The following is a 25,498-nucleotide window of genomic DNA, read 5'->3' as shown; positions in this document are numbered from 1 at the left end:
CCCAGACCTGCCTCGATGCCCCCTACCTACACACATCTGTCTTTCTTTTGCAGCTTCTCAGTATGAACACAAAACATGTGATCCGATTTGCACATGAACCTCACTTGATTTGATCAGGAAAGTTAACCACCTTTGCTAGAAAAGAATGAAAAGCGAGACAGGACAGAGATAGAGAATGAGGATGAGTGGGAGAGGGAGGGAGCAGGGAAAGAAGAGGGAAAGGAAAGCTCATTTCATGAACTTCAAAGCCAAAGATAACAGGGTTTTGATTATTCAGTCCTTGGGGATTATGACTGTCACTCTTCCCTTTGTAGACCTGAAGAATTGAGAAATAATTCTCCAGGCAAGTGATCAGCAGCTAGTGCAAATGTCAGGGACATACTCGTTGGCCCATTTGTTCACTCACTTATTCATTCAGCAAACATTTACTCACACCCTCTCTGTGCCAGACCCCGTGCAAGACGCCTGCGATCAGAGGTTTCCCGTGTACTTCCACAGCCCCTCCTCATGTCTGGGAGACCATTTAATAACCTCCTCAAGTCCAAAGCCTCATTCCTTTCCCTTTTGCAGCTGCCTCCACTTCACATCATGTGCTGGCATTTTCCTCCCCCAGATCTGGCTGTGGCCGTGTGGTATCCCCACGCACCTTCTCTGTTGCTGAAGACAAGCCCTGACCCCTTGCTAGCCAGGATTTTGTACCCCTCCTGTCTCCCATCCAAGCTTCCCTGGTTTGAGCCCTCATCACACTGTATTGTAGTCTATGTACTCAGGGTCTGCTGTGAAGCTTTCTAGAAACTTTGAGGTCTCTTCAGGCAGTGGCCATGTTATCTTGCCTGCCAATGCCCCTCCAAAGCCCAGCACTTCGCAAGTGTGTAACTGTTGAATGAATCGGTGAATAAATGAATCAGTCAATCAATGAGTGAATGAGTCAGTGAATGAGTAAAAGGACTTACTGCTCTTGAACCACCAAAATGAAACCTCAGGTAGTGACCAAAGTTCCAGAACCTCTGACCCTTCTCAGTCCCTGCTGGAGGCCTCTGTTCTTGAACTCCTGGGGGCTCAGGTCTTCAGCCTTCCCACTGGCCTCCCCTCCTCCTCACCCCAGGAGCTAATTCTCTAGCTCTTCCCTAGGGCCTCAGCAAGGCCCTGGAAGGAATCATGGTTCAAGCAGTGCTCAGGAAAAGTGAGTTCCCTTCCTTTCATGGAACTAATAGTTACACTGGCAGCAACATTGTAAACTGAGGCTGGGTGGGCCAAGGTCAGCCTCAGGAGCTTAAAGGAATGCTCTGAGGAGGAATATGGGAGGTAAGGGGCTGGAGCACAGCATTATGGCAGGGCCTCTAGCTAACCAGGAAGTGGCAGGGGCAGGCCTTGCAAAGTCTGTAGTTTCCAAGATGCTGAACTCTATCCTGCAGTTTCAGGAATTGGCAAACTCTTCTGTGGTGACGAACACCTGTCTTCAGAACCTATAGCCATTAGGTTGTTATTGACTGGGAGGTGCAGAAAATTCATCTGCAGAAGCTTAAACAACACACCGTTTATTTTCTCCACATATCGAAGGTCCAGAGGCAGAAAGTCCAGGGCTGGCTTGGTGGTTCCCTCCGGGTCTCATGCTCCTTGTATTTTTCCCTCTGCTGTTTTCTATATGGCTCTCATCCTCATGATCACAAGAAGGCTGCTCCCTCTCTGTCCTCACATCTGTATTCCAGGAAAAGCAAGGAGAAGGATGAGGAAATGGTCTGAGGACTCCTCAACCCATGTTTCATTGCCCAGAGCTCTGTCACATAGCCACCTTTAGCTCTGAGGTTGGCTAGATACATTGCCATACTCCCAATACAGTTGGGGTTCTGTTAGGGAGAAACAAATGGAGGAGGGGACATTAAGTAACCCACTATCCATGTTGTTCACAGCATCCCAAAATAGGAACTAGATCAAAATGAAACTGTTTTGGTTTAAGGAGAGGCTTCCCTCCTCTGGCTCCTCTTCCATCCTTGTGGGTTGGCCCTGGAGTACCTTTATGGAACTCTGGGGTACCTGGGAGCCCAGTTTGAAAATAATTGCTCAAGGGAAGCCATCAGCAAACTTCTTCTGTAAAGAGCTAGACAATAAATATTTTACGCTTTAAAGTCCATGTAAGGTCTCTGTTGCATATTCTTCTATGTGGTAGGTGTTGTTTTTTCACTCATGGAAAGGGTAAAAACATTATTCTTAACTCTAAGGGCCATATAAAAATAGGCTATAGGACAAATTTGGTCTGAGAGCTAGTTTTCCAACCCCTGCTGTAGGAGATAGGGAGGTGCTAAGAGTATTCGGTACAGAGTGAAGGATAGGCAGCAGAGACAGACAGCCCAGTTAGGAGAGTGTTGTAGCAAAACAGTCCTTAAACAAAACAGCCTCAGTCTACATCTCCCAGGACTCTAGCTTCCCACAAAACTCCCCTGAGCTGGCAGATCCTCTGCAGCCTTGTGCAGGCATTGGGCACAGGCTGGCAGCACCCGGAGTCCTGTCTTTTGGCTGATCCTGGACAGCAGGTGGCAAGGGGAGAATGTTCTCCAGGGCCTCTAGTGGGTGTCCTCCAGGGTCCCACTCCATCCCCCATGATTCTCAGGACAAGGTGGCTATGACACCCCCTAATTTCTCCTCATGCTCTTGGACCCTGCATCAGCCTCCCCCTGGTCTCTCTGCCTCTAGTCCTCTCTTCACACTGAATTATAGCTTGCCATCAACTTGACCCTGAAGTCCAGACTGCCTGCTCTGGCTACAGGTAAAATCACCTGCAGACTCAGCCAGGCTCTTCTTCCTGTCCCACCCTCCTTGGCCCTTCACTGCTCACAATGTAGCCTGGGCTGAGCCCACACACACCCTTCTCCATCCCGCCAGGCCCAGACCCACCTCCTCCATGGACTCCCTCCGTCTCTCTCCTCTTTGCACTCCTCCAACACTCACCACCGGCACCATGTCCTCGGCATTTAGATTCTGCTCTAAATTTTCAGGCAGGCAAGATAACTTATGGGAAGCAGCTAGCTCTGGGCTTGGCACATGGCAGGTGCTCAGTAATTATGTCCTAGATGATGGGTTTGTTTATTCATTTATCTAATGGGTTTAAATTGGGTGTCTGAGCTGTATACAAATGTGCCTCTGTGATCATGCCTATTTCATGTGCTGCCATTTCTCCTGCCTCCGAAAGGCGCTTTGTGAGCTTGATTGATCTGCATGTTAGTTAATGAGTCATTATAGGAGCCTGTCTTTAAACAAAAGCCAAAGCAGAGAAGGAAAAAAAGAAAAGAAAAAAAGAGAGCACTAGTACATTGTGCACTAGAGGCTCGTCCCAAAACTGCAGCATTGTGTATGTTGAACAGTCTTCTTGTGTAATTAGCTCCTGCATCAGGGTCGGCACTCTGAAATGTGGTTCACGTCAATGGCAGCTCTAACCAGTGATGTGAATCATTTTATAGCTCTGGGTTCTGGCCTTCAAAGCAATATTTTCCCATTATAGGCCTAATAATCATACACTCCCTTTTTGGAGGTGGCTGGGTGAGCAGTGTTCTCTGCCCCAGGGCTGGCTGGAAGGGGCTGATATGGTGAGAATGTGCAGCCAGGCCCCTCAGTCCCTGCAGAGCCCAGGCCCTTCCTCCAGCAGAAGACACTACCTGCCTTGTGGTGTTTTATATGCAGCAACTGTTTCCTGACCCCCTGCTGGGACCCAGAAAAAAGAACTCCAGGAAAGTTTGAGAGAAAACAGAGGCTTAAGTCATGCTTCCTACCTTGTGGGCCTGTGACCTTGTTGGAACACCATGAGGCGGTAGAGCAGAGGGACAAAGAGCCTGGCCTCTGACTGCCTGGTGGGAGTCATGGCTCTTCCACTTACCTGTGTGACCCCAGGAAAATTGCCTAAATTCTGTGCTTAGCCTGTCCCATTTGTGAAATGGAGGTACTCAAAGTAGCTATTGTGCTGTATTGGGGGAACCCGCCCCCAATATTTCAGTGTAGGTTCTTTCTATTTTCCATAAGTGTCAGCCAGCTGAGAAATAAAGAGAAAGAGTACAAAGAGAGGAATTTTACAGCTGGGCCTCCGGGGGTGACATCACACATCAGTAGGACCATGATGCCTACCTGAACCTTAAAGCCAGCAAGTTTTATTAAGGATTTCAAAAGGGGAGGGGGTGCAAGAACAGGGAGTAGGTCACAAGATCACATGCTTCAAAGGGCAAAAAGGAGAACAAAGATCACCTGCTTCTGAGGAAACAAGACAAAGGCAAATTCAGAACTACTGATAAGGGTCTATGTTCAGTGGTGCACGTATTGTCTTGATAAACATCTTAAACAATAGAAAACAGGGTCAAGAGCAGATAACTGGTCTGACCTCAAATTTACCAGGGTGGGGTTTTTTCCCCACCCTAATAAGCCTGAGGGTACTGCAGGAAACCAGGTCATATTTCAGTCCTTATCTCAACTGCATAAGACAGACACTCCCAGAGCAGTCATTTATAGACCTCCCCCAAGGAATGCATTCCTTTCCCAGGGTCTTAATTATTAATATTCTTTGTTAGGAAAAGAATTTAGTGATATCTTCCCTACTTGCATGTTCATTTATAGGCTCTCTGCAAGAAGAAATATATGGCTGTATTCTGCCCGACCCTGCAGGCAGTCAGACCTTATGGTTGTCTTCCCTTGTTCCCTGAAAATCGCTGTTACCCTGTTCTTTTTCAAGGTGCACTGATTTCATATTGTTCAAACACACAGGTTTTACAATCAATTTGTACATTTAACACAATAGTGGTCCTGAGGTGACATACATTCTCAGCTTACAAAGATAACAGGATTAAGAGATTAAAGTAAAGACAGGCATAAGAAATTATAAAAGTATTAATTTGGGGAACTAACAAATGTCCATATTAAAATGAAATCTTCACAATTTACGTTCAGAGATTGAAGTAGAGACAGGCATAAGAAATTATAAAAGTATTATTTGGGTACTGATATATGTCCATATTAAAATGAAATATTTACAATTTATGTTGCTCTGCTGCGGCTCCAGCCAATCCCTCCATTCAGGGTCCCTGACTTCCTGCAGTAGTACTGCATTTCTCAAGAGACGATATGTGTAAAGTGTTCGGAACAGAATTGAGCACATTGTAGGTACCAGCTCTTAGAGTAATGAAATCTCATAAGAGAAGATGATCAAAGACTATGATTGTCTTGAAGAATCTCCTAGACCAGGGATCAGCAAATTACAGCCTACAGGCCAAATACAGCTCTTTGCTTTTTTTTTTTAAATAAAGTTTTATTGGAACACAGCCACACCCATTCATGTACACGTCATGTATGGCTATGTTCATGCTACATCAACAGAGCTGAATATCTGTGACACAGATCACATGACACACAAAGGGGGAAATATTTACTATCTGGCCCTTTACAGAAAAAGTTTGCCAACCTTTGTTCTAGAAGGTAACAACTGTGAAGGGTCTGAAAGCCTAGCAGTCCATCCATGCTAGAGAAGTGGGAAAAGTTTGGAAAATGTTCTCCTAGTCAACATTTTGTCAGCCCCTGGCATGGGCCTGGCCCACCGACAGAAACTGATACAGAGGCAGTGAGGCCTGACCCCTGCCCTCCAGGAGTTCATGGTGTAGTGGAGGAATAAGTGAACAGACCCATCACAGTCCAGCAGGTAAGTGCTAAAACAGATGAGAGGAAGGGACTGAGCAGGGGCTGCTCCCCTTGTCAAGGTTAGTCAGAGAGAACTGAGACAAGTCAGGCTCACAGATGAGGAGAAATATGCTAGGGCAGTGACAGGGAGCAGGAAGAGCCTGCATAAGTCAGGGTCATGAATAGACTGCCCTGGTGTGAATGCCCAGGGCCTCAAGTGGCCACACAGGCTGTGCAGTGGAGGGCAGTCAGCAGGCAGCAGGTGCAGAGATGCCCTCCTTGTGTTTCATGCTAGGAAATGAGACTCCAAGAAATGTTCGGTAAAGCAGGAGTGTGGAGTGTGAGAGATGGGTAGGAGATCCCAGCCTGAGCAAATGATCCCGTGATGATGCCATTAGCCAACAGGGAACATTCTGGATAGGAAACCCAGAAAGGGCAAGTAATCCCCACTCACTATTAACAAATCTCATCTCCTCTTTACTAACTCACTCTAAATGCTGCTTGCTACAGGCTCACATCCCATCTCACCTAGAACTTCCTACAGGCTCACATCCCACCTCACCTAGACCTTGCTATGGGCTCACATCCCGCCTCACCTAGACCTTGCTACAGGGCCACATCCCACCTCACCTAGACCTTGCTACAGGCCCACATCCCGCCTCACCTAGAACTTCCTACAGGCCCACATCCCGCCTCACCTAGACCTTGCTACAGGCTCATATCCCATCTCACCTAGAACTCCCTACAGGTTCACATCCCACCTCACCTAGACCTTGCTACAGGGCCACATCCCGCCTCACCTAGACCTTGCTACAGGCTCACATCCTGCTTCACTGAGATCTTGCTACAGGTCCACATCCCACCTCACCTAGACCTTACTATAGGCTCACATCCAACCTCACCTAGACCTTGCTACAGGTCCACATCCCGCCTCACCTAGACCTTGCTACAGGTCCACATCCCACCTCACCTAGACCTTGCCACGGGCCCACATCCCGCCTCACCTAGACCTTGCCACGGGCCCACATCCCGCCTCACCTAGACCTTGCTACGGGCCCACATCCCGCCTCACCTAGACCTTGCTACGGGCCCACATCCCGCCTCACCTAGACCTTGCTGCGGGCCCACATCCCGCCTCACCTAGACCTCGCTGCGGGCTCACATCCCGCCTCACCTAGAACTCCCTACGGGTTCACATCCCGCCTCACCTAGACCTTGCTACGGGTCCACATCCCACCTCATCCAGACCTTGCTACAGGCCCACATCCCGCCTCACCTAGACCTTGCTACAGGCTCACATCCCACCTCACCTAGACCTTACTACAGTCCCACATCCCACCTCACCTAGACCTTGCTACAAATTGGCCTCCTGGCTTTCAACTCTTCCTCAATGCTCCTGTTCCTAGATCGAAAATCTCATGTCATGCCTTTGCTGCCAACGCTTCCATAACTCCCCGTTGACTTTAGGACAAAGCCCAAAATTCTCAGCATTACCAGCAGCCTCTCATAATCTGACTCCTCCTATTTCTCTCATATCGCCACGCTCCACCTCCCCCGCACTTAAACAACTACACAGTAGTTAGACCTCTCTGGTCAAATCACCCTGTTCCACGCCCCTGCCCTTCCCTCTGCCTGGGTTGCTTTCCCTTCCATATCCATTGGTTGAATTCCAGTTCATCTTCCAAACTCAGCCTGGGTTTCATTTCCTCCAGGAAGCCGCCTTTAACCTTTCTCCCAGTCAAAAGCAATCACTTCCTTCCTGTTCTGTGTCTATCTGTAGACCCACTGATGTGCTCAGATACTATTATCCAGAGATGAATCTTTCTGTGACTCTCAGGCACTTCAGAGGAGCCCTGCATAGACACTACCCAGGCTTATGAATGAGGGCAGTGTCAATTTGCCTCTGGGATACCTGAGAAAGCACCTTGCAGTAACGCTTTGCAGGGTCCCTGGCAGGACGTGGGTGCTGGACTGTTTGGTTTGGATGGAGGAAACCTGCAGAAGGTGTCAGCCACAACTAGGAAAAAATATCCACGGAAATTATATACTCCTTGAGTTGTAGAACAGAAAGCAAAGGAGCAACTTCATTCTCCCTATTGGGGGAATGAAGATCATCATCAGATTGAAACCAGACTGAAACAGACAAAAAGAGATACAGATGAGACATCAGGAGTGGGTGCCTGTGTGTGTCCTGTCCTTATGAATGGCACCATCCCCCACCCATCCAATTGCACAAGCCAGAAACCTGCAACTTATCCTAGATCTTTCCCTCCCCTCAGTGCCACATGCATCCTGTTGCAAAGCCCTAAATATCACGAGGAACTGCCCTCTTCTCCGTCCACACTGCTACTCTTCCATCGTTCACCTACACTACCACAAAAGCCTGCAACCATCTTCACCACCAGCCTCACTCCTGCCAATCAGTTCCACATATACTGCCACACTGACATTTTCTCGAACACCTATGTGTCCCTGTCACCCACTATTTAAAACTCTACTGCTCCTCCCCTGGGATAAATTCTAATTTTGGAGGGTAGATGTATGAGACTTTTTGAACCAAACTCCAGGGAAACTTTTCAAATTCGAGACCTTCCCAAGTCACCTCCTTGCACTGAAGGCCTGGTCACATTATCCCCCAGAGCCAGGCAGCTAGCAGGTATGTTCAGTTTGCAGATCTGCTAGCAACAGACACTGAATAATTTGTTCTGGAATGTTCCATCTCTGCCATAACTCAGGCCCTGTGCACCTGACTTCTTCCTAGAGCATCCCCCTCCCTCCCTTTCCAAGCATCCCCCTTTGGCCTGACAGGGTCATCAGTAGCCTTCAGAATTTCCTCAGACACCCCCATGTCCAGTAGTGCCTGCCCCTGACTCCAGCTGGGTGAGCCATAGGCTCCTCTTCGCTCCCCCAGCCCCCTGTAGCATCCATTCACACCCCAGTGCTGTGGTTATCAGTTTGCATTTCTATCTCCCCTTCTTACCAAGGGCAGGGACCATGTCGTGCTCACTGTGGAAACCCACTGCCCAGCCTGGCATATGGCGAGTGCTTAGTAAATATTTGTGGAAGGCAGGATTAAAACAAGAGGGAGGAATCTTGTTGAAATCTCTTTCTGAGAACATTCATTTATTCAACAAATAAACAAATGAAGAGGATGGAGAAAACCAGGCAGAGGAGAAGATGAGAGAAACTTCTGCAGGTCCCTGGGGGCAAGAGAGCTGAGATTCCACATGTGGCCTGAAAAATTGCCAACAAGCCAGTGGGGATTTCTATGCATTAAGGCGTGAAGAAAGAGTCTAATCATCTTGCTGTTGGCCAGATGTGCCCGGTTGCTGTGACAGCCATCGGAATTGGCCAGATGTGCCATGAACATCTTCAGAAACATCAGGGGGCCCTGGAGACCGCATGGCCTAGAGAGAATAGTTCACTCATTCAAGTGGCACAGAAATGGTCAGTTTGTGTAGGATGGTGTCACCAGTGACTCTGAGCATTGGGACATAACACAGAAAATTCTTCCTCCCCTCAAGGCTTTGGAAGCCTTCCTCACAACCCCTACCCGCTCCTAACCCTGTGCTCCCTCCCCAGGTGATCAAGCTTGCCTTTGAGGAGTTTGATTTGGAGAGGGGCTATGACACCCTGACGGTCGGGGATGGTGGTCAGGATGGGGACCAGAAGACAGTTCTCTACATGTAAGTGCAGTGGGGCGTGTTGTTTGGAAGGTGGAATGGTGGCTGGGGTTGGTGAGGTGGGGTTTGTGGAGTCCTGCCTGGTCCCTAGACCATGCTACAGTAAAGACAGTATCCTGCAGTGTTCGTAGTTTCAGCAATAATCCCTCCACCTCTCTCTATTCTGACCAAGGGGAAAAGAGCACTGGGCACCTTCTCACTGAATTCGTATGAAATGTGAACAGAATGAGCAGTCTGTTAGGGGGCAGGGGAGATGGAGGTTTTGTGGATGAACCTGGAGCCTTCCACTGGCTGGCTGCTTCCATGCAGACCCTGATTCTGCCACCCTGACAGTTTTTACTCCAGGCCACATCCAGCCATGGCAGCCTGACCCCAGACAGAGATAATGCAAATGAGTTGCTAATCTTTCTGTGTGCTCAGAACTCCCTGGGAAATGGATGGTTTCAGAGAATCAGGACCATATAGACATAGTGGCCACACTTCCTGAGCTGAAAAAGACCAGTATGACATGTTACAGACAAGGGAGAGGAGAATATCAAGCTGTCATGAGATTCCACTATGTTGAGCCTGTGCTCTTTGGGACCATTTAGCTTCTCTTTTGCCCACCACCAATAGCCTGACTTGAAAACCAGGAAAAAGGCCAAGCGTGGTGGTGCACTGATGTTATCCCAGCACTTTGGGAGGCCAAGGTGAACAGATTACTTGAGCTCAGGAGGTCGAAATCAGCCTAGGCAACATGGTGAAAACCCGTCTCTACAAAAATTACAAAAATTAGCTGGATGTGATGGTGCACGCCTGTAGTCCCAGCTACTCAGGAGGCTGAGGCAGGAGGATAGCTTAAGCCTGGGTGGTTGAGGCTGCAGTGAGCTGAGAGCATTGCATTACACTCTAGCCTGGGTGACAGAGTGAGATCCTGTCTAAAAACAGAAAAAAAAAAAAAAAAAGAAAAAAAAAAAGTCAGGAAATGCTTCTGTTCAGGGCATGTGGCTTAGCTTCAGAGACAAACAGGCCTGACCACATCCATCTCCCTTCCAGGAAGGAGGTGGAGGGTCACCAACATTAAACACCTACCATGCTCCCAGGCACTGGGATGGAAACTTTTGCATCAATTATCTCACTTAAGCCCTGGTGTTATTATTCTTGTTTAACAGATGGGAGACTGAGGCCCAAAGGTTTCAGAGAAGGCTGATAGCAGAACCAGCACTCAAGTTTATTCTTTTGATTTCAGCAAAGGACAATGTCCCATGCCACACTCCCTCCCAACAAGGCTAGCTCCAGGATATCTCTTTCCGGTTCTAATGCTGAATGAGAAATGGCCATTTAGTAACAGCTGGCTTGACCAGAGGCTGTTCTTTTCTGGGTGTTTCTCGCAACTTCCCTGCACCTACCTGGAGATGATGCTATAGAGACAGTTACATGACTCATCTTATCCGATGGTACCCAGTGAATCAGGTGACATGGCTGGGACCTGGGATTTCTCCAGACAAAGGAATGGAACGTGAGCCCACAGGGCATTCTGCCCCATGCCTGATTCACTGTGTTAGTGAGTGTTCTCCAGAGAAACAGAACAATAGGAGAGAGAGAGAGAGATTATGATAGATAGATAGATAGATAGATAGATAGATAGATAGATAGATAGATAGAGATGATAGATGATTGATTGATCAATTGATTGATAGATGATAGATGATATACAGATAGATGATAAGTAGATGATTGATAGATGATAGATAATGATAGATAGAAAATAGATGATAGATGATTGATTGATAGATGATAGATAGATGATACACAGATGATAAGTAGATGATAGATGATTGATAGATGATAGATAGATGATAGATAGATAGATAGATAGATAGATAGATAGATAGATAGATAGAAAATAGATGATAGATGATTGATCAATTGATTGATAGATGATAGATGATATACAGATAGATGATAAGTAGATGATTGATAGATGATAGATAATGATAGAAAATAGATGATAGATGATTGATTGATAGATGATAAATAGATGATACACAGATGATAAGTAGATGATAGATGATTGATAGATGATAGATAGATGGTAGATAGATAGATAGATAGATAGACAGACAGACAGACTAACAAATAGCAATTAGATGGGCGGACAGATAATTTGTTGTAAGGAATTGTCTCATGTGATTTTGGGAGACTGACAGATCCCAAGATCTTCCAGGTGAGTTAAGAAGCTAGAGACCCAGGATAGTCAATAATGTAGTCACAGTCCAAATGCCAGTAGGTTCAAGATCCAGGAAGAGCTGATGTTACAGTTCAAGTTCAAAACCGGAAATAAGCTGATGTCTCAGTTTAAAGCCAATTGGACAGGAGGAATTCTCTCATTCAGAGGAGGGTCCATCTTTTTGTTCTGTCTGGCCCTTCAACTGATTGGATGAGGTCCATTCACCTTGGAGAGGGCGATCTGCTTTACTCAGTCTGTTGATTTCAATGTTCATCTCATTCAAATGCATTCTCACAGAAACACCCAGAATAATGTTTGACCAAGTATCTGGGTACCCTGTGGCCTAGTCAAGTTAACACATGCAATTCACCATCACACTTACCTCTCCCCCTCACTTGGTGCATCCCCATCTCTCATTTTCTGCCCTAGTTTACTGACCCATATGGTGCCTCAGCTCTTTGTGCCCAAGAGACTAGGATCCTAGCTCTCTTCCTTCCACAATCCCAGTGTGCTTTGACATAGAGAAGACCTTGGAATAGCAGAGCTTTTGAAAAGGCTATTGAGGATCATACCATACAATCCCCTCATTTAACATAGAGTGAAAAAGCCCAGAGAGGCTCAACTGCTTGCCCAAGGTCCCACAGCAAATGAATGGCAGACTCAGAGCCTGGTGGTGTAATTGGGTCAAACAGAGGAAAAGCAGGGGTCCCAGCCTTTTCCCTTGCTCATCAGCACCCCAGAGTCAGGAGCCAGCACTGGCCTGGCCACAATCCTTACTCAGCTTGTCAGAGCCCAGGCTCAGGGACATCACACAGGCCAAGCTGTTGGATCCCAGGTGCTCTATCCCAGCTCCACTTCCATATCCCCCATGGTGTGATGACCTCTTTGCAGCCGACTTGACAGCCTCCCAAGCTCTGAGGCCCTGGGTGAAGCAGAGATTAGGACTCATTAGTTCAATTGCCCACTCCACAACCCCCTGCCTCCATCTGTGCTGGTAATTTATCTGATCTCAACAAAATGATGAGGTTGGATTTCTTCTGGAAATCCCAACCTGCACAGGGGACTCCTAGTTCCGCCACTGTATCAGGTTGACCTTGGGGAAGCCACTGCCCGTTCTGCACTTCCGTATTCTCATCTGTACTATGGACTGACAACCCCTACCTTCCTGGCAGCGGGGCCATTAAATGAGATAATGGGTAGGAAATTGATAAGCACAGTATCTTACATGGGTAGGTGCTTGGGGTTGGGATTCTGAATTGAATCCCCCCTCCCCCCGCACCCATGCTTAAACCCTCTTCTTCAAAAAGAATGTGGCCCTCAGATAATGACTGTACTTTAAGCCTTTTTCCTAATCCTAGAGTGGAAGGAGATGGTTCATTGAAAGAATGACTTGGGTTCCAACTGTGGAAATCGGTTTCTGTGAGGGGAAACCCACATAAAGACAGCAAGGAGGTGGGGGTAGGGGAGGTCTTTTCTGCAATACAGGTCACACAAAAGATCAAAAGTTGCAAGAATGTAGATACCCCCTTGATTGGATTTGGCTCTAACTATCCTTGTCCCCTGAGCAAGTAAGGACACAGATCTCCCTTGTGAACCCAAGGGTCTGGGCTAGGGAGTAAAAGTTGAGATTCAACCCATGAGATTCTACCCATGGCCGAGGGAGAGACAGGATGAGTCTTCCCAGCACATGGAGAGCATGCTGCTGGGCTCCAATGTCGGAAACACAGTGGGGCCCAGAATTTGCCCAAGTGAGCCTGGATCCTGGATAGTCCTTTAGATATCATCGGTCAGGCAGTCATTCTATTCGGGTGTCATGGTGGAGAGCATACCTCTAAATATCTCTCTCCTGCCAGCCTGACAGGTACATCGGTCCCGGATCTCATTGTCAGCACCAATCATCAAATGTGGCTCCTCTTCCAGACTGATGGCAGTGGCAGCTCCCTGGGATTCAAGGCTTCTTATGAAGGTAACTGGTTTTGGCAAGCCAGATGAACTGTGTCCTGGGAGTCAGAGACTTGGGGTCTGGGTTTGGAGTCAGAATTTTTCTTTTTTTTTTTTTTTCTTGAGATGGAGCTCACTCTGTTGCCCAGGCTGCAGTGCCGTGGCACAATCTCAGCTCACTGCAACCTCTGCCTCCCAGGTTCAAGAGATTCTCCTGCCTCAGCCTCCCGAGTAGCTGGGACTACAGGTACACACCAACATGCCCGGCTAATTTTTGTATTTTTAGTAGAGACGGGGGCTCACCATGTTGGCCAAGCTGGTCTCGAAGTCCTAACGTCAAATGACCCACCTGCCTCAGCCTCCCAAAGTGCTGGGATTGCAGGCGTGAGCCACCGCTCCCAGCCCTAGGATCCTGGTTCTCCCCTGCACTAGCTTCCTCCCCCTTAGGCATGTTATTCCACTTCTCTGAGCCCCAGTCCTCTCTTTGTTCTGAGGCCCTTCTGGTTGTTTTGAGGATGATCTGGGATAAAACACTTAAAATACTAGGCACGCAGCATCAGATGCACACCTCAGTTCCATCCCCAGTTCATACCTGGTTCATGGAGACTTTTAAGAGGTGTCACTTATTTTTAAAATCTTTAGAGAGGACAGTAGCTTCCCAAGCTACCCTATTTGGGTAGCATGTGATGAGTGAGTGACTCTGTGCATAGGGCTAGGAACAGATAAACACCACTGTTGGTGGCCTGAGAAAGATGCAGACAAGAGTCTTTATCTCTTGCTTAGAATAGGCATTAAGGGAACTGCAAAACCTGGGGCCCAGAAGATACCCTCAACATCATCCTTCTGAACACTTCCAAACCCCCTTTGGCTGGTAACAGCTAATGCCAGTCCCTACAAAGATGGAAGGAGAAGCCATCCACAGGTTACTGTTAAGCCCCTCTTAGGTACCAGACACTAGACCAGCGCAACAGGGACAGACACATCAAGTCTAGGCGTTGCCTCAAGGGACTTGTGCTCTAGTGGTGAGATGGACGGGAAAGCAAACGAAGTGGCATGCAGAAGAGCTGCCTGGACAGTGCCAGTGGGAGCACAGAGAAGGGAGCAGACATCTTTTCAGGAACGTCTGAAAGGGGATCAGGAAAGGGTTTTGTCACAAAAGTGAGCCTAAAGTCCTCAAAATGACTAGGTGGCTACTAGGGAGACAGGGGCCCAGGGAGCGGGGAAAAGGTGTCCCTTCAGTGTGGCTCACACACCATACCCCCAGTGTACCATAGGTTCCTCCTGCTCCAGGACCTGTACTCTGTTTCCAAACTGGGTACAGGTACACAGGAGGTGTATTCGTGTTCTTGGGCTGGCTGACTTCACACAATGGACATTTATTCTCTCACAGTCTGGAGCCTGGAAGTCTGACATCAAGGCTCAGCAGGGCCATGCCCCGACTCTGGGTAGAATCCTCCCCTGCTTCTTCCTAGCTTCTGGTGGTGGCTGTGAGTCCTTGCTGTTCCTTGGCTGTAGCTGCATCACTCCAATCTCTGCTTTTGTCATCACATACCTTCCTGTGTGTCTCTCTGTCCTCTTCTTATAAGGACACCAACATATTAGACTAAGGGCCCTCCCTACTCCGGTATGGTCTCATCTTAACTTGATTACATTTGCAGCAACTCTGTTTCCAAATAAGGTCGCATTTATAAGTACTAGAAGTCAGAACTTCAGCATGTCTTATTGGGGAACACAGCTCACCCCATCACAGGAGGCTAGCCCATCCTACACTGTCATACAGTGATGTCTCCTGGGGTAAAGATGACAGCTATACTGAGATTTTTTAAGAATAGGAGGCTATGTGTCTAGGGAAGGAAGAACAGCAGACAGAAAATACTTAGACTCTGTGTGCAGATCCTGGTTCTGTCACTTTCTAGCTCCATGGCAGATCATGGAGGCTTTCTCAAGATCTGTTTCTTCATCTGTGAAATACAGATAATAATACAACCTGGGTCACAGAGGTCCTGTGAAGATGGTTAGATTAAGAAATGTGAACATAAGAAATGTTGCAAATTGCAAAGCAATTAGTGAGTGACTAATGAGCCAATACACAGGTAGTTCAATGAGTGGGCTGTTCTAGTGCATAAAATTATACATCAGCAGCTGTGGGGCTATGAGAGGAGCGCCAGACAAAACTATCAGGAGACCTTGATTCAGGACCAAGCCCTGTCACTCACTACTTTGAAAAGGGGAGTGGAGATGAATGCAAAGTTTCTAAGTTTTCCCCCATTTCAGAAATTCTATGGATGTTCAGCAGTGAATGTTCCCCAAAGCAGGGAGGAACGATTCCATGTCATCCACATGCCCTTAATCTGTCCATATTTTGCCAATGGTTTGGATAAGCTGTAAACAGCGTGAACTTGAAAGGGACGACAATATCAGTCAGCAGAGTGCAGAAAGATCTGGGTTGGGTAGAGTCGTTGACTAAATTAGTAGGAAAAGATAAAATGGGAATAAATATCAAGTCATGGTTTAAGACTTAAAAAAATTAGCTGCTGGAATTTATCCCAGGAAGTTAGTTGTGTTTTATCGTGCCCTGAGCAGGCACCAGATAATTGAGCTTAGATGTGGGACCTCAGCTTGGATAGATAAGGAGAGGATTTAAGGCAATTCCTATAAGAAATGATGATGGCCCCCGAATGTTTATTCAGGGGAGGAAGTGGACTCGGGAGATTTGAGAGCTGTGTCTGGATATTTGAAGGGCTTTCATGTGGGAAAGAGGAATTAGATGCGTTTGGTGTGATTTTGTTGGAAAAGAAAGGGACGTAACACTTGTTGAAACCCTGCTATGTGCCAGAGCTTTGTGTTCATTATCTCGGGGTTTTCACAGTGTCCTGCAAAGACCTGGGGTACCCTCCAGGGACCTCTATGGTAGGATAGGGCATGCCCAGGATGGAGGATTCCCTGCCTCTATTTCTTCTATTTTCTTCTCTTTTGTTCTTTGTAAGCCTTGTTTTAAGACAGGATTCATAGCTAACCACTGGCTTGAAAGACATTACTTCATCTCATTCATTGCTTACAAGGATACAATGGCTGCTATTTTATAGATGAGGAATCTGAGATTCAGAGGGGTGAAGTAATCTGCCTGAGGTCACACAGAAGTGTGGAAAGTAGCAGAGCTGGGATTTGAGCCCATGTCTCCCTGGCTTCAGAAGCCCATGGATTTTCCCCTTGCCCCAGAAGCCTCCCAAGGTTACATAATTTCAATTCTTTATAAAATCTTTATAAAAGCCAAAGCTTTGCCCCAATCCAACAGACCGTGTATCATGAACCTGGATTCCATGTCACCAGAGGTTGGGGATTTTGTTCACAAGTTCATTTGTCCATTTCACTCAGCCAGTACTGGCTAAGCTTTTGTTATGTGACCAACACTTTGCTGGGTGCTGTGATTATAATAGCTAGCAGCCTCGATGTGGTATAAAGCATACGCTATGTGAATGCTGGTCACGGACTAGGTGTCAACAGGACTTCTCCTTGGAGCCGTGACAAATTAGGAAGGGGAGTCTGGGTGTTTAGAGACATAGCAAACCCACAGGGACTATGTCAGGTTCTGTGCATAGAGGCAGTGGATTCTAGAAAATCGCACAGACTCCGAAATTGCACCAGACCTAGTAAATCTCAGTGTGGTCCCAGCTGTGTAACCTTGAGTCTTGTGATCTCTCTGAGCCTCAGTTCCCCGACTTGTACAATGGAAATAATAATGCCAATCTTAGAGCATTGTTAAGAGAGTGAAATGAAATCTCAAAGTTCCTTGCACATTGTCTGGCATAGAGATAGTGCCTTCCCCTGGGGATGTCACCAAAGTTTCTCTCCAGCCAAATCTTCCACATTTCCTGTCCTCCAGGCCAGGCACCTGGATCTGCCACCAGGTGCTCTGACAGGCCCTGGGTTTAGGTTGCTGCCTTACACCAGTACTCCCTAGGGCCCTCCCTCCCCAGACTGGCAGAGAAGTGAGGTGGCTCTCTAAGGCCTCAGTGCAGGGCGTGGAGCCAGAAGTGGCAGGAGGCAGAATCAGGCTCGCAGGAGCCTGGAGGCCTCACAGTGCGTTGGAACCTGGCCCAGTGAAAATTCAAGGGGCTAAATTGGGTGGGCCACGTTTTTTGTTTTTGCCCCTTCCACCTTTGACTTTTTGTTTGAGGGGTGAAGCCCATCTTCTCACACTCTCCTGGTGAGGAGCCCCCTCTACTATAAAAAGGTGGGTGGGTTGAGTCCCCGGCACCCCTATGTGATTCCCTGTCCTTGTCCATCCTGCTCCCTGGGTTCCTCTCACCTCCACCTCCTGGTTTTCTTTTACCTCTCTGGCTGCTCCTTCACAGCTGCTCCATGGCTCCTCACTGCCCTTCAGAGTCTATCCTTAGCCTTTGGTCCTCTTATTCTAGAACATTCCACAGTTGCTCATGTGTACTTCCATGATTTCAGCCTCAACCCAAACTCTGGTGACTTCCACATCTGTTCTCTACTTGCATTTCGGTCTTCCTGTTACACATTTTGATATGGCTTCCCTCTCAGCCGTCTCAAACCTACCCACCTGTGTAGTCTGCTGACAACAAAATGCCAAGACTGGGTGGTTTACATTTGCAACAACTCTGTTTTCAAATAAGATCACATGTATAGGTACCAGAGTCAGAACTTCAACAAGTCTTTTTGGGGGACACGGTTCACCCCATAACAGGAGGCCGGCCCATCTTTCCTACACGAACACTGTCATACCACGATGTCCCCTGGGGTAAAGATAACGGTTGTACTGTTTTAAGAATAGGAGGTCATGTGTCTAGAGAAGGTTGTACTGTTTTAAGAATAGGAGGTCATGTGTCCAGTTTCCTCCCAGTTCTAGGGGCTAGAAGTCCAAGGTTAAGGATTTGGCCAATTTGGTTTTTGATGAGGGCTTTCTTCCTGGCTTGCAGACAGCCACCTTCTCACCATGGCCTTGCATGGGCTTTCCTGGGTGCATGCATACACAGGAGAGAGAGAGAGAGAGAGAGAGAGAGAGAGCGAGCGCATGAGCCTTGTGGTGTTTCTTCTTAGAAAGACATCTATCCTCTCAGATCGGGGCCCTGTCCTTATGATCTCTTTAACCTTAATTACTTCCTTAGAGGCCCCATCTTCAAATACAGTCACACTAGGGGTTAAGAGCCTCAATACAGGAATTTGGGAGAGTTGGGGGAACACACAAGTTCAGTCTGTAACACCATCCAAAACCAAGCTCACCATCTCTGCCCCCATGCTCATGACCTACACCTGTGTACCCCATCTTCACGAACAGCACCACCATCCATCGCATCCCTAGGCCTCATCTCTGCCTCCTCCTTTTCCCTCTTCCCACCTCTGACTCCATTCCCAGATTCTGTCAGTTTTCCACGTCCCACTTCTCTTTCACTGCTGAGTTGAGTCCCTCCCTCATCCCCTCTCACTTGAATAACAGCAGAGTCTTCCTAACCAGCATCTCTGGCTCTAGTCCTCTCGCTCCCATCTGCCACATGGAGCAGTGATCTTCCCAGAATCCAAATCTGGCACAATTCTCTCCTAGTTAAAAAAATATGACAACTTCTCATTGATTTTAGGATAAAGTATAACATTTTCTACATGACATCCAAAGTTCTCCATAATAATAATTCCACCAAGTTCTGGTTTCTATGAATCCATTCAAGATAAAAATCTCTCCAGTCGTATAGGGCCTAATTCAGTGCCTGGCACAGAACACATGCTCAGAAAAGCTTGTAGAATTAAATTGCAATGAGGATCTACTCAGTCACAATCAGGTACCCTCCCCAGCACCCTCTCGATTCCCTTTTGGTCCACTTTACCACCGACCTAGTGCACAGATGCCAAGAGCCCATGCATTCTCTATTGTCCTGTAGGATTTGTGGTTGGGCAAACCCAACTTATAATCAGGATCTTCCTTTGACTCCCTGTGTGCCAGTCTCTCCTCATCAATGAGCCTGAATTTCCTAATCTGTGAAGAGGGGCTCATGAATGGTTATCTCTCCAGGGTCTCATGAGGACTCAGTATAGTGAAGCACCCAGCATAGGGCCTGGCATTTAGTAAATGCTCAGTTGGAAGCTTACTCCCTTCTCTGCTTTCCAAGACCTGCAGCTCTTCTTCCAACCTACGTCATTGCCTGAAGCTTCAGAATTACCTCTTCCTCCTTTTTAGCCCCCTGTTATTCCAACTCCTGGGGAGTTCCACGCAGGATAGACATCTCGACTCAGGAATGGGCAGGGGGTGGTGGGGGCGTGTAGCTGGGATGCAGGTTTCCCATAGGATGGCATAAGGCATCCAAGGGCAGAGACCTCCCATATCCATCATTTCCACCCATTCCTTAGGCACACCTGGCTGCATCATCATCATCAATACCCACTCTGTCCCAATTTGAGCAGAGAGATACAACCTTAGGGGCAGGCAGGTGGCACTCCAGTATCATCCTTTCTTCCTTGTTGAAAGTATTAGCCTGGTGGGAAATTTGGGGCATTTGCTTCCCAGAAATTTCTCCAGTTCGGCTTGTCACAATCCCAGGTCTTGGGGTGGGGGAGGGGACTCCTGATCTGTCAATATCTGAGCACTCTGAGCCAGTCTCCCTCCATGGGGGCGACCAGCTGTGGGAAATGCATTCATAGTTGCAATTTCTTTGCTTCCTAGTAGAACAAGAAATATTTAAGGAACAGGCAATTAGCACTTACCAGAAACATTATAAAATTACATACAACTTGCTAACAAGTTTTAGCATCAATCTGGAAGTCTCCTTGCTTCCTTGCTGGAGTCTGGAATCTGGCAGCTTAATGCTGAATCTGGGAGGCTGGCCCAGGGGAGGAAGAAGCTGGGACCTGGACCCTGCAGACATGAAGAAGCAGGGCAGTAGAGATTATGCAGAGGGGGTGCCCAACAGTCCAGGGCACTCATGTTAGAAATGAGCTCATCTGTTTGTGCAACATTTTCTAAGGCCCTATGATGTGTTGCAGACAATGTTTAGAACACTGAGGCTACAAGGACAGCAAGACAATCTCTGCCTTCACCTAATTCATAGTCCATTTTCAGTACCATAGAACAAGTGTTAGAAGACAAGGAAATACAAAGGAGGGGCAGCGAATCTTGCTCAAGGGCATCAGGGGAGTCTCCCTGGAGGAAGTGATGTTTGAAACTGAGACTTGCTTGAAGGATGAAAAGGAGTTTGTCAGACATCCTTGAGAGAGGGAACAGGTAGGCTTAGAAAGGTGACATGCAGATAAGATTGAAGCTAAAACCTCAGTAAAAATAAAGTCTGAGAGCAAGTTGGGGAGAAGAGGGCCAGGACTTGCTCTCTGCAGGCAGTGCCACATCCCCTTCTTCAGAACTTCACTCCAGTGGCGGGCACTGCTGAGCCCCTGGAAGAGGTGGTGTTGGAGGCAGACTTCAAAGGAGGCCAAGGGCAGCTGACCAGCATCACTGACCACTCCCTCTAGGATACTGCCCTTCCTCTTGTCAGATGCCAAGCACATGGCTATTTTCAGCCTCTCTTCTGTTATTTTCGGTACACCTCTACTTCTTGACTTTTCCACAAACTGGAAGGCCCAAACATTCCAACTTTGGCCAAAAATATCACTAACATGTTCCTAAGACACTCGCTGAGTTTCCATGATACCTCTAAAAGTTTTTCAGGCACCGGGAGCCAAAGTTGAGCTGGATACAAGCAGCAGCTGCCTCTTCTCAAAAAGTCCCAGTGGGATCCAGCCTGTTCTAACCCCTGGAGACTGGGCTGGCAAACAGCAGAGGATGTTACCACATTAAAATTTGGCAGGAAGTAATTTGTCAATGAGATGTACTCTCTAAATACATAGCTTTTGCAAATGGTAAGCTTCAGTTTGGGGCTAACGCAGACAGCTTGGAGGCTACCTCCATGTCCATTGTTTCCAGCCTCCTTTGGCTGGTGACAGACCTATGACAGTGTTATGGAGGAAGGAGATGGGGAGGGAAGAATGTCACCCACTTCATCCAGCCATACCTCTATTCCACTTGTGGAAATCGTGTGCAGAAAAACACATCAGTCCCCATAGGTACACGTATAGATGTGGGGTCTCTCACCTCCTGGTGCCCTTCACATCATCAGAAATAGAAAAGCAGAGTGGAGTGTGGTTATGAGGCAATCCAGGTGATCTGGGCATGCCCACAGGGTGATCCTAACGCACCGAAGATGTCCTGGTCACTCACTAGGGGTTTGTGCTGATTCAACAACGGGTCTGAGCACTTAGTAGGCATAAGACACTGGACTTGGTTCTGGAGATACAAAGAGTGGAGGGGATGTGACCCTGGCTCTGAGGAGCTGACAACCCACAGGATGGAGCTTAAATGACTTATTGTTCATCAAACCAGGTCCTTCAGGGTCTCCCTCCAACCATTTCTCTGGCCTCTTCTCTCCATCATTTGAGCTTCCCACCACAGTGAGCTTCTAGCTCTTCTGTAAACTCTACAGTCTTGTCCTCCGTTTCTCCTTTCCTCCTGTTTTCCTTCCATCCTCTCCTCCATCCTCCCCTCATCATTCCTCAAAAGTTTATTGAATCCCCTCTCTGTGCCCTGCACTTCACTAGAAAAGCTGGGATACAGACATTTCAAAAAACATTGGCTCAGTCTTCAAGAAACTTACCAATTAACAGTGGGAAACAAAAAAAAAAAAAAAAAAAACAGTGGGAAACACACACCCAAAACTGCAGCACCCGTTGCTATAACAACAAAAATGTCCAAGGGGGCTGGGAGCGAGAGAGAAGGAGCTCCTAAGGCTGCCTGGCGATTCAAAAGAAGGTCCCAGATGGGAACACACTTGCACCAACGCTGAAAGACAATTCTTTGTCTGGTAGACAAGCAAAGGGTGTTCATTTCAGGAAGAGAGGATGGCAGGTGCCACGTTAGAGCCGTGTGAAGGGCAGTTGGGCTCTGCAAACATCAGCAACAATAACACTGAGGAAATACGGTAGTCACTGGTTACACACTGCATGCTGGACATTTTGACAATTATCTTGTGTACAGAAGCTCATTTAATCCTCACAACAACCTTGTTATTATTACCCTTTCCATTTTACGGATGACAAAACTAAGGCTCAGAGAAAATAAGTCACATGCCCAAGGTCTGTTCCTTAGTATCAGAGCCAGGATTTAGATCCTAGGCTTTTTGATGCCAGAGCTCTCACCACTGCACTATTCCACCTCCCTACAGATCACCCAGTACCGTGCCGTGTGCATCTCAAGGTCGCCAATGGCCAAAGAGCAGGCTGGGTGGGAGGGGTAGGCCAGGGCCCTGCCATGCTGAGGAGTTAGGGTTTTAGTCTGGGGACTTGGGGAAGCTGTGAAAGGATCAATGAGCAGGGGATGGTAATCATCAGATTTTTCTTTCTTGTGCTGCTTTGTAGAGTATGAAATAGAAGGAGGGGCCAGGGGAACCATAGGCTGCTACTGGCACCCAGATGAGGAGCTGCAAGGGCTGAACTCAGGCAGGGAGAGACGGGGTGGAAAGCAGAGGGTTCTGGGTATGTGGGAGGAGGAGTCAACAGGAGGGGACTAAGGAGAGCTGAGGGAGAAGGACAAGGCAGAATCCAGGCTGACTCCCAGATTTGAACAACCTCTAAGAAACCTGTCCAGTGCTCTCAGCCAGAGGCCTGAGCTACCCCTTCTGCTGTCACCCAAGTCATGTGGTCAGGTCTACATCCTCTCCATTGCCCTTGTCATTTGTATTGGAATTACCTACCTGACTATGAGTTCTCCAGGGGCAGGGGCTGTGGGGCAGGCAACGCTGTACCTTTAGTGCTTAGTGTGGCATTTGGCAAAGTTTCCATGCAAAATGTTAGCTGAGCTCATACGTTAAACAGAGTATTCTGTGTGTTCCAGGGACTGTGCTAAGTGCTAGGTACACCGTGATCAAAGATACATAATGGATGCCTACCTTCATGGGGCTTACATTCTATGGGGTGGGAGTGAGGGAGGCTGGGTGGTGAATCATCTTGTGCCCAATGCCCAGCCAGAGCTCCAGAAGAACAAATTTTCATCCTTTTATTCACTGTTATACCCCCAATGTCTAGAACAGTAACCAATAAAATACTTGTTGAATGAACAGATGGGTAGTTACAAGGGGCATCATTGCTATAAAGGGAAAGAATAGGGTGCCAAAAATGGGAGGGTTGCTTGAGCCCAGGAGTTCGAGGCTGCGGTAAGCTGTGATAGCACCACTGCACTCCAGTCTGGGCAATGGAGCAAGACCCTGTCTCAAAAGAAAAAATAAAAAGAATGGGGTGCAAAGAAAGAAAAGTAAAAGGGAAACGTCTAAGATCTAAGATGTATGGTCAAGGAAAATGTCTTGGAGGAGGTAACATTTTAAACCAAAGTCTGTTAATGCAAGGCGTTAGTCATGCCAACGGAAGAGGAGAGGAAGCTCAGGCTAGGGGAACAATGAGTTAGTGAAGGAGCCAGTGAAGCCTCCCAGCCTCATGTGAAAGGCAGCAAATCCTCATCTTCCTCCAAGCAGTGCCTCCCCTCTTGGAGCACATCAAATAGTGAATTTATAGAACCACATGATACAGTCCATTCTGTACAGACATTTTCATAAAAGATGATTCCAATTTGGTATTAGAAATGGAAAAACCTGGGGAGAAGAGTGAGGTTGATCACAGATGATGGGGATAAAACAGCCGAGAAAGGGGAAAGCAAATATGCTGAGTGGCAGAGCTCAGTCATGATGGACTTCTGAGGCATCTCAGAAGCAATCATCTCATGTTTTCCAGTTTGCTTTTGGTAGGCAAAAGGGGAGAGACAGGAGCAACGTTCATAAAACGGAATTATATTAAACCAGATAACAGGAAATTGCATGTGTGATTTTTCTGAAGTCAAAATCCATTTATCTATTTGCAATTCTGGGTCCTGACGTCAGACTTGGTCAGCACCTGACCAGAAGTGTCAGATCAAACACCTTTCAGGCAGGCCAGTAGAGCACAGGGAGCCCTTTACAGAAAGACAGGGACCTTGGTCCCTGTGTTTCCAGCAGGAGTTGACTCTGAGCTTGGAGAGAAGGCTTAGGCCAGGACAGGAGGCGTCAAAGGGACAGAAGCCAGCCAGCAGCCCCGTCTGCCTTCCTGGAAGGAGCTCCCGAACTCTCACCCCCACCCTGCTCTGTTCTTCCTCTTCCTTCTCCCCAATCTTGGTTCTCTGGGCAACACATCCCCCTATGCCTTGGAACTCTTTGCCAAATGCTCCCTTTAACCTGAGTTCCCATGAGGTCACCATGACCCTGTAGCCCTCTGCAGTGCTAGAAGCTCACTTCCCCACGCCGAATGAACTTCACCTTGAGAGGGGCTCGTATGCTCGCTCGCCAATGCTGTTCCACCCACGTGTAAACCCCTTCCCCTTTGACCTTATGCTGTCTCCAGCTCTGACACTTTCTACCCCTCCTCATCACTGTCACTGGTCTCCTCCTCCCTATTTGCCATCACCTTGCCTCTCAGGCCTTGACCTTCTCACTTTCTTTCAGTGTACTTCACCCTGGCTGCAGCTGGACCTCATCATCAAGCACCTCTGAAATCTCAACTCCACATACTTCAGCTTTTTCACATGACACTCCCTCTACTCCTGCCCATCATCCCTTCCCAACCGCTATTTCCCCTATCGCCCCCTGGTCCCTTCACCTCTTTCATTCTTCATCCTAAGCCCCTTGGATAACACTTTGGCCATTCTTTTGAACAACGTCTTCAGCTCCTTTGCCCCACTGTCTTCCATTTCTCTAAGCCCAATCCCCCCTCACTCAGTCAATCCTCCTACCCCTTCCTCTACTTCTACAGGAATCGAGTGGTCAAAGGCTGTTGGGACAAGTCATATAGCCCCGCTTGATGGTATCCCTATAAATGAGTCATCTGCACCCTCAGTGGGCCCCAGAGGTGCATTTTAATCCATCTAGGCATGATTTCCTCTTCTCCAGAGTGACAGCTTCAGACATTCTCCTCAAGTTGTTTTCCCATGACTTGTCCC

General features: G+C 47.7%; 1 protein-coding gene across 1 annotated transcript in view; it reads left to right on the top strand.

Moving 5' to 3' along the window:
* Nucleotides 1-25,498, top strand: part of CSMD2 (CUB and Sushi multiple domains 2) — a 655,178-nt gene that overhangs the window by 371,629 nt on the left and 258,051 nt on the right. Inside the window, exons 11-12 of the mRNA XM_025355777.1 lie at nucleotides 9,232-9,335; nucleotides 13,395-13,507. Coding sequence (XP_025211562.1) covers nucleotides 9,232-9,335; nucleotides 13,395-13,507 — 217 coding nt within the window. The remainder of the gene's footprint in view (nucleotides 1-9,231; nucleotides 9,336-13,394; nucleotides 13,508-25,498) is intronic.

The sequence above is a fragment of the Theropithecus gelada genome, chromosome 1 (genome assembly GCF_003255815.1).
Source record: "Theropithecus gelada isolate Dixy chromosome 1, Tgel_1.0, whole genome shotgun sequence".
NCBI lineage: Eukaryota > Metazoa > Chordata > Mammalia > Primates > Cercopithecidae > Theropithecus > Theropithecus gelada.
This window is presented reverse-complemented; position numbering and strand designations above follow the sequence as displayed.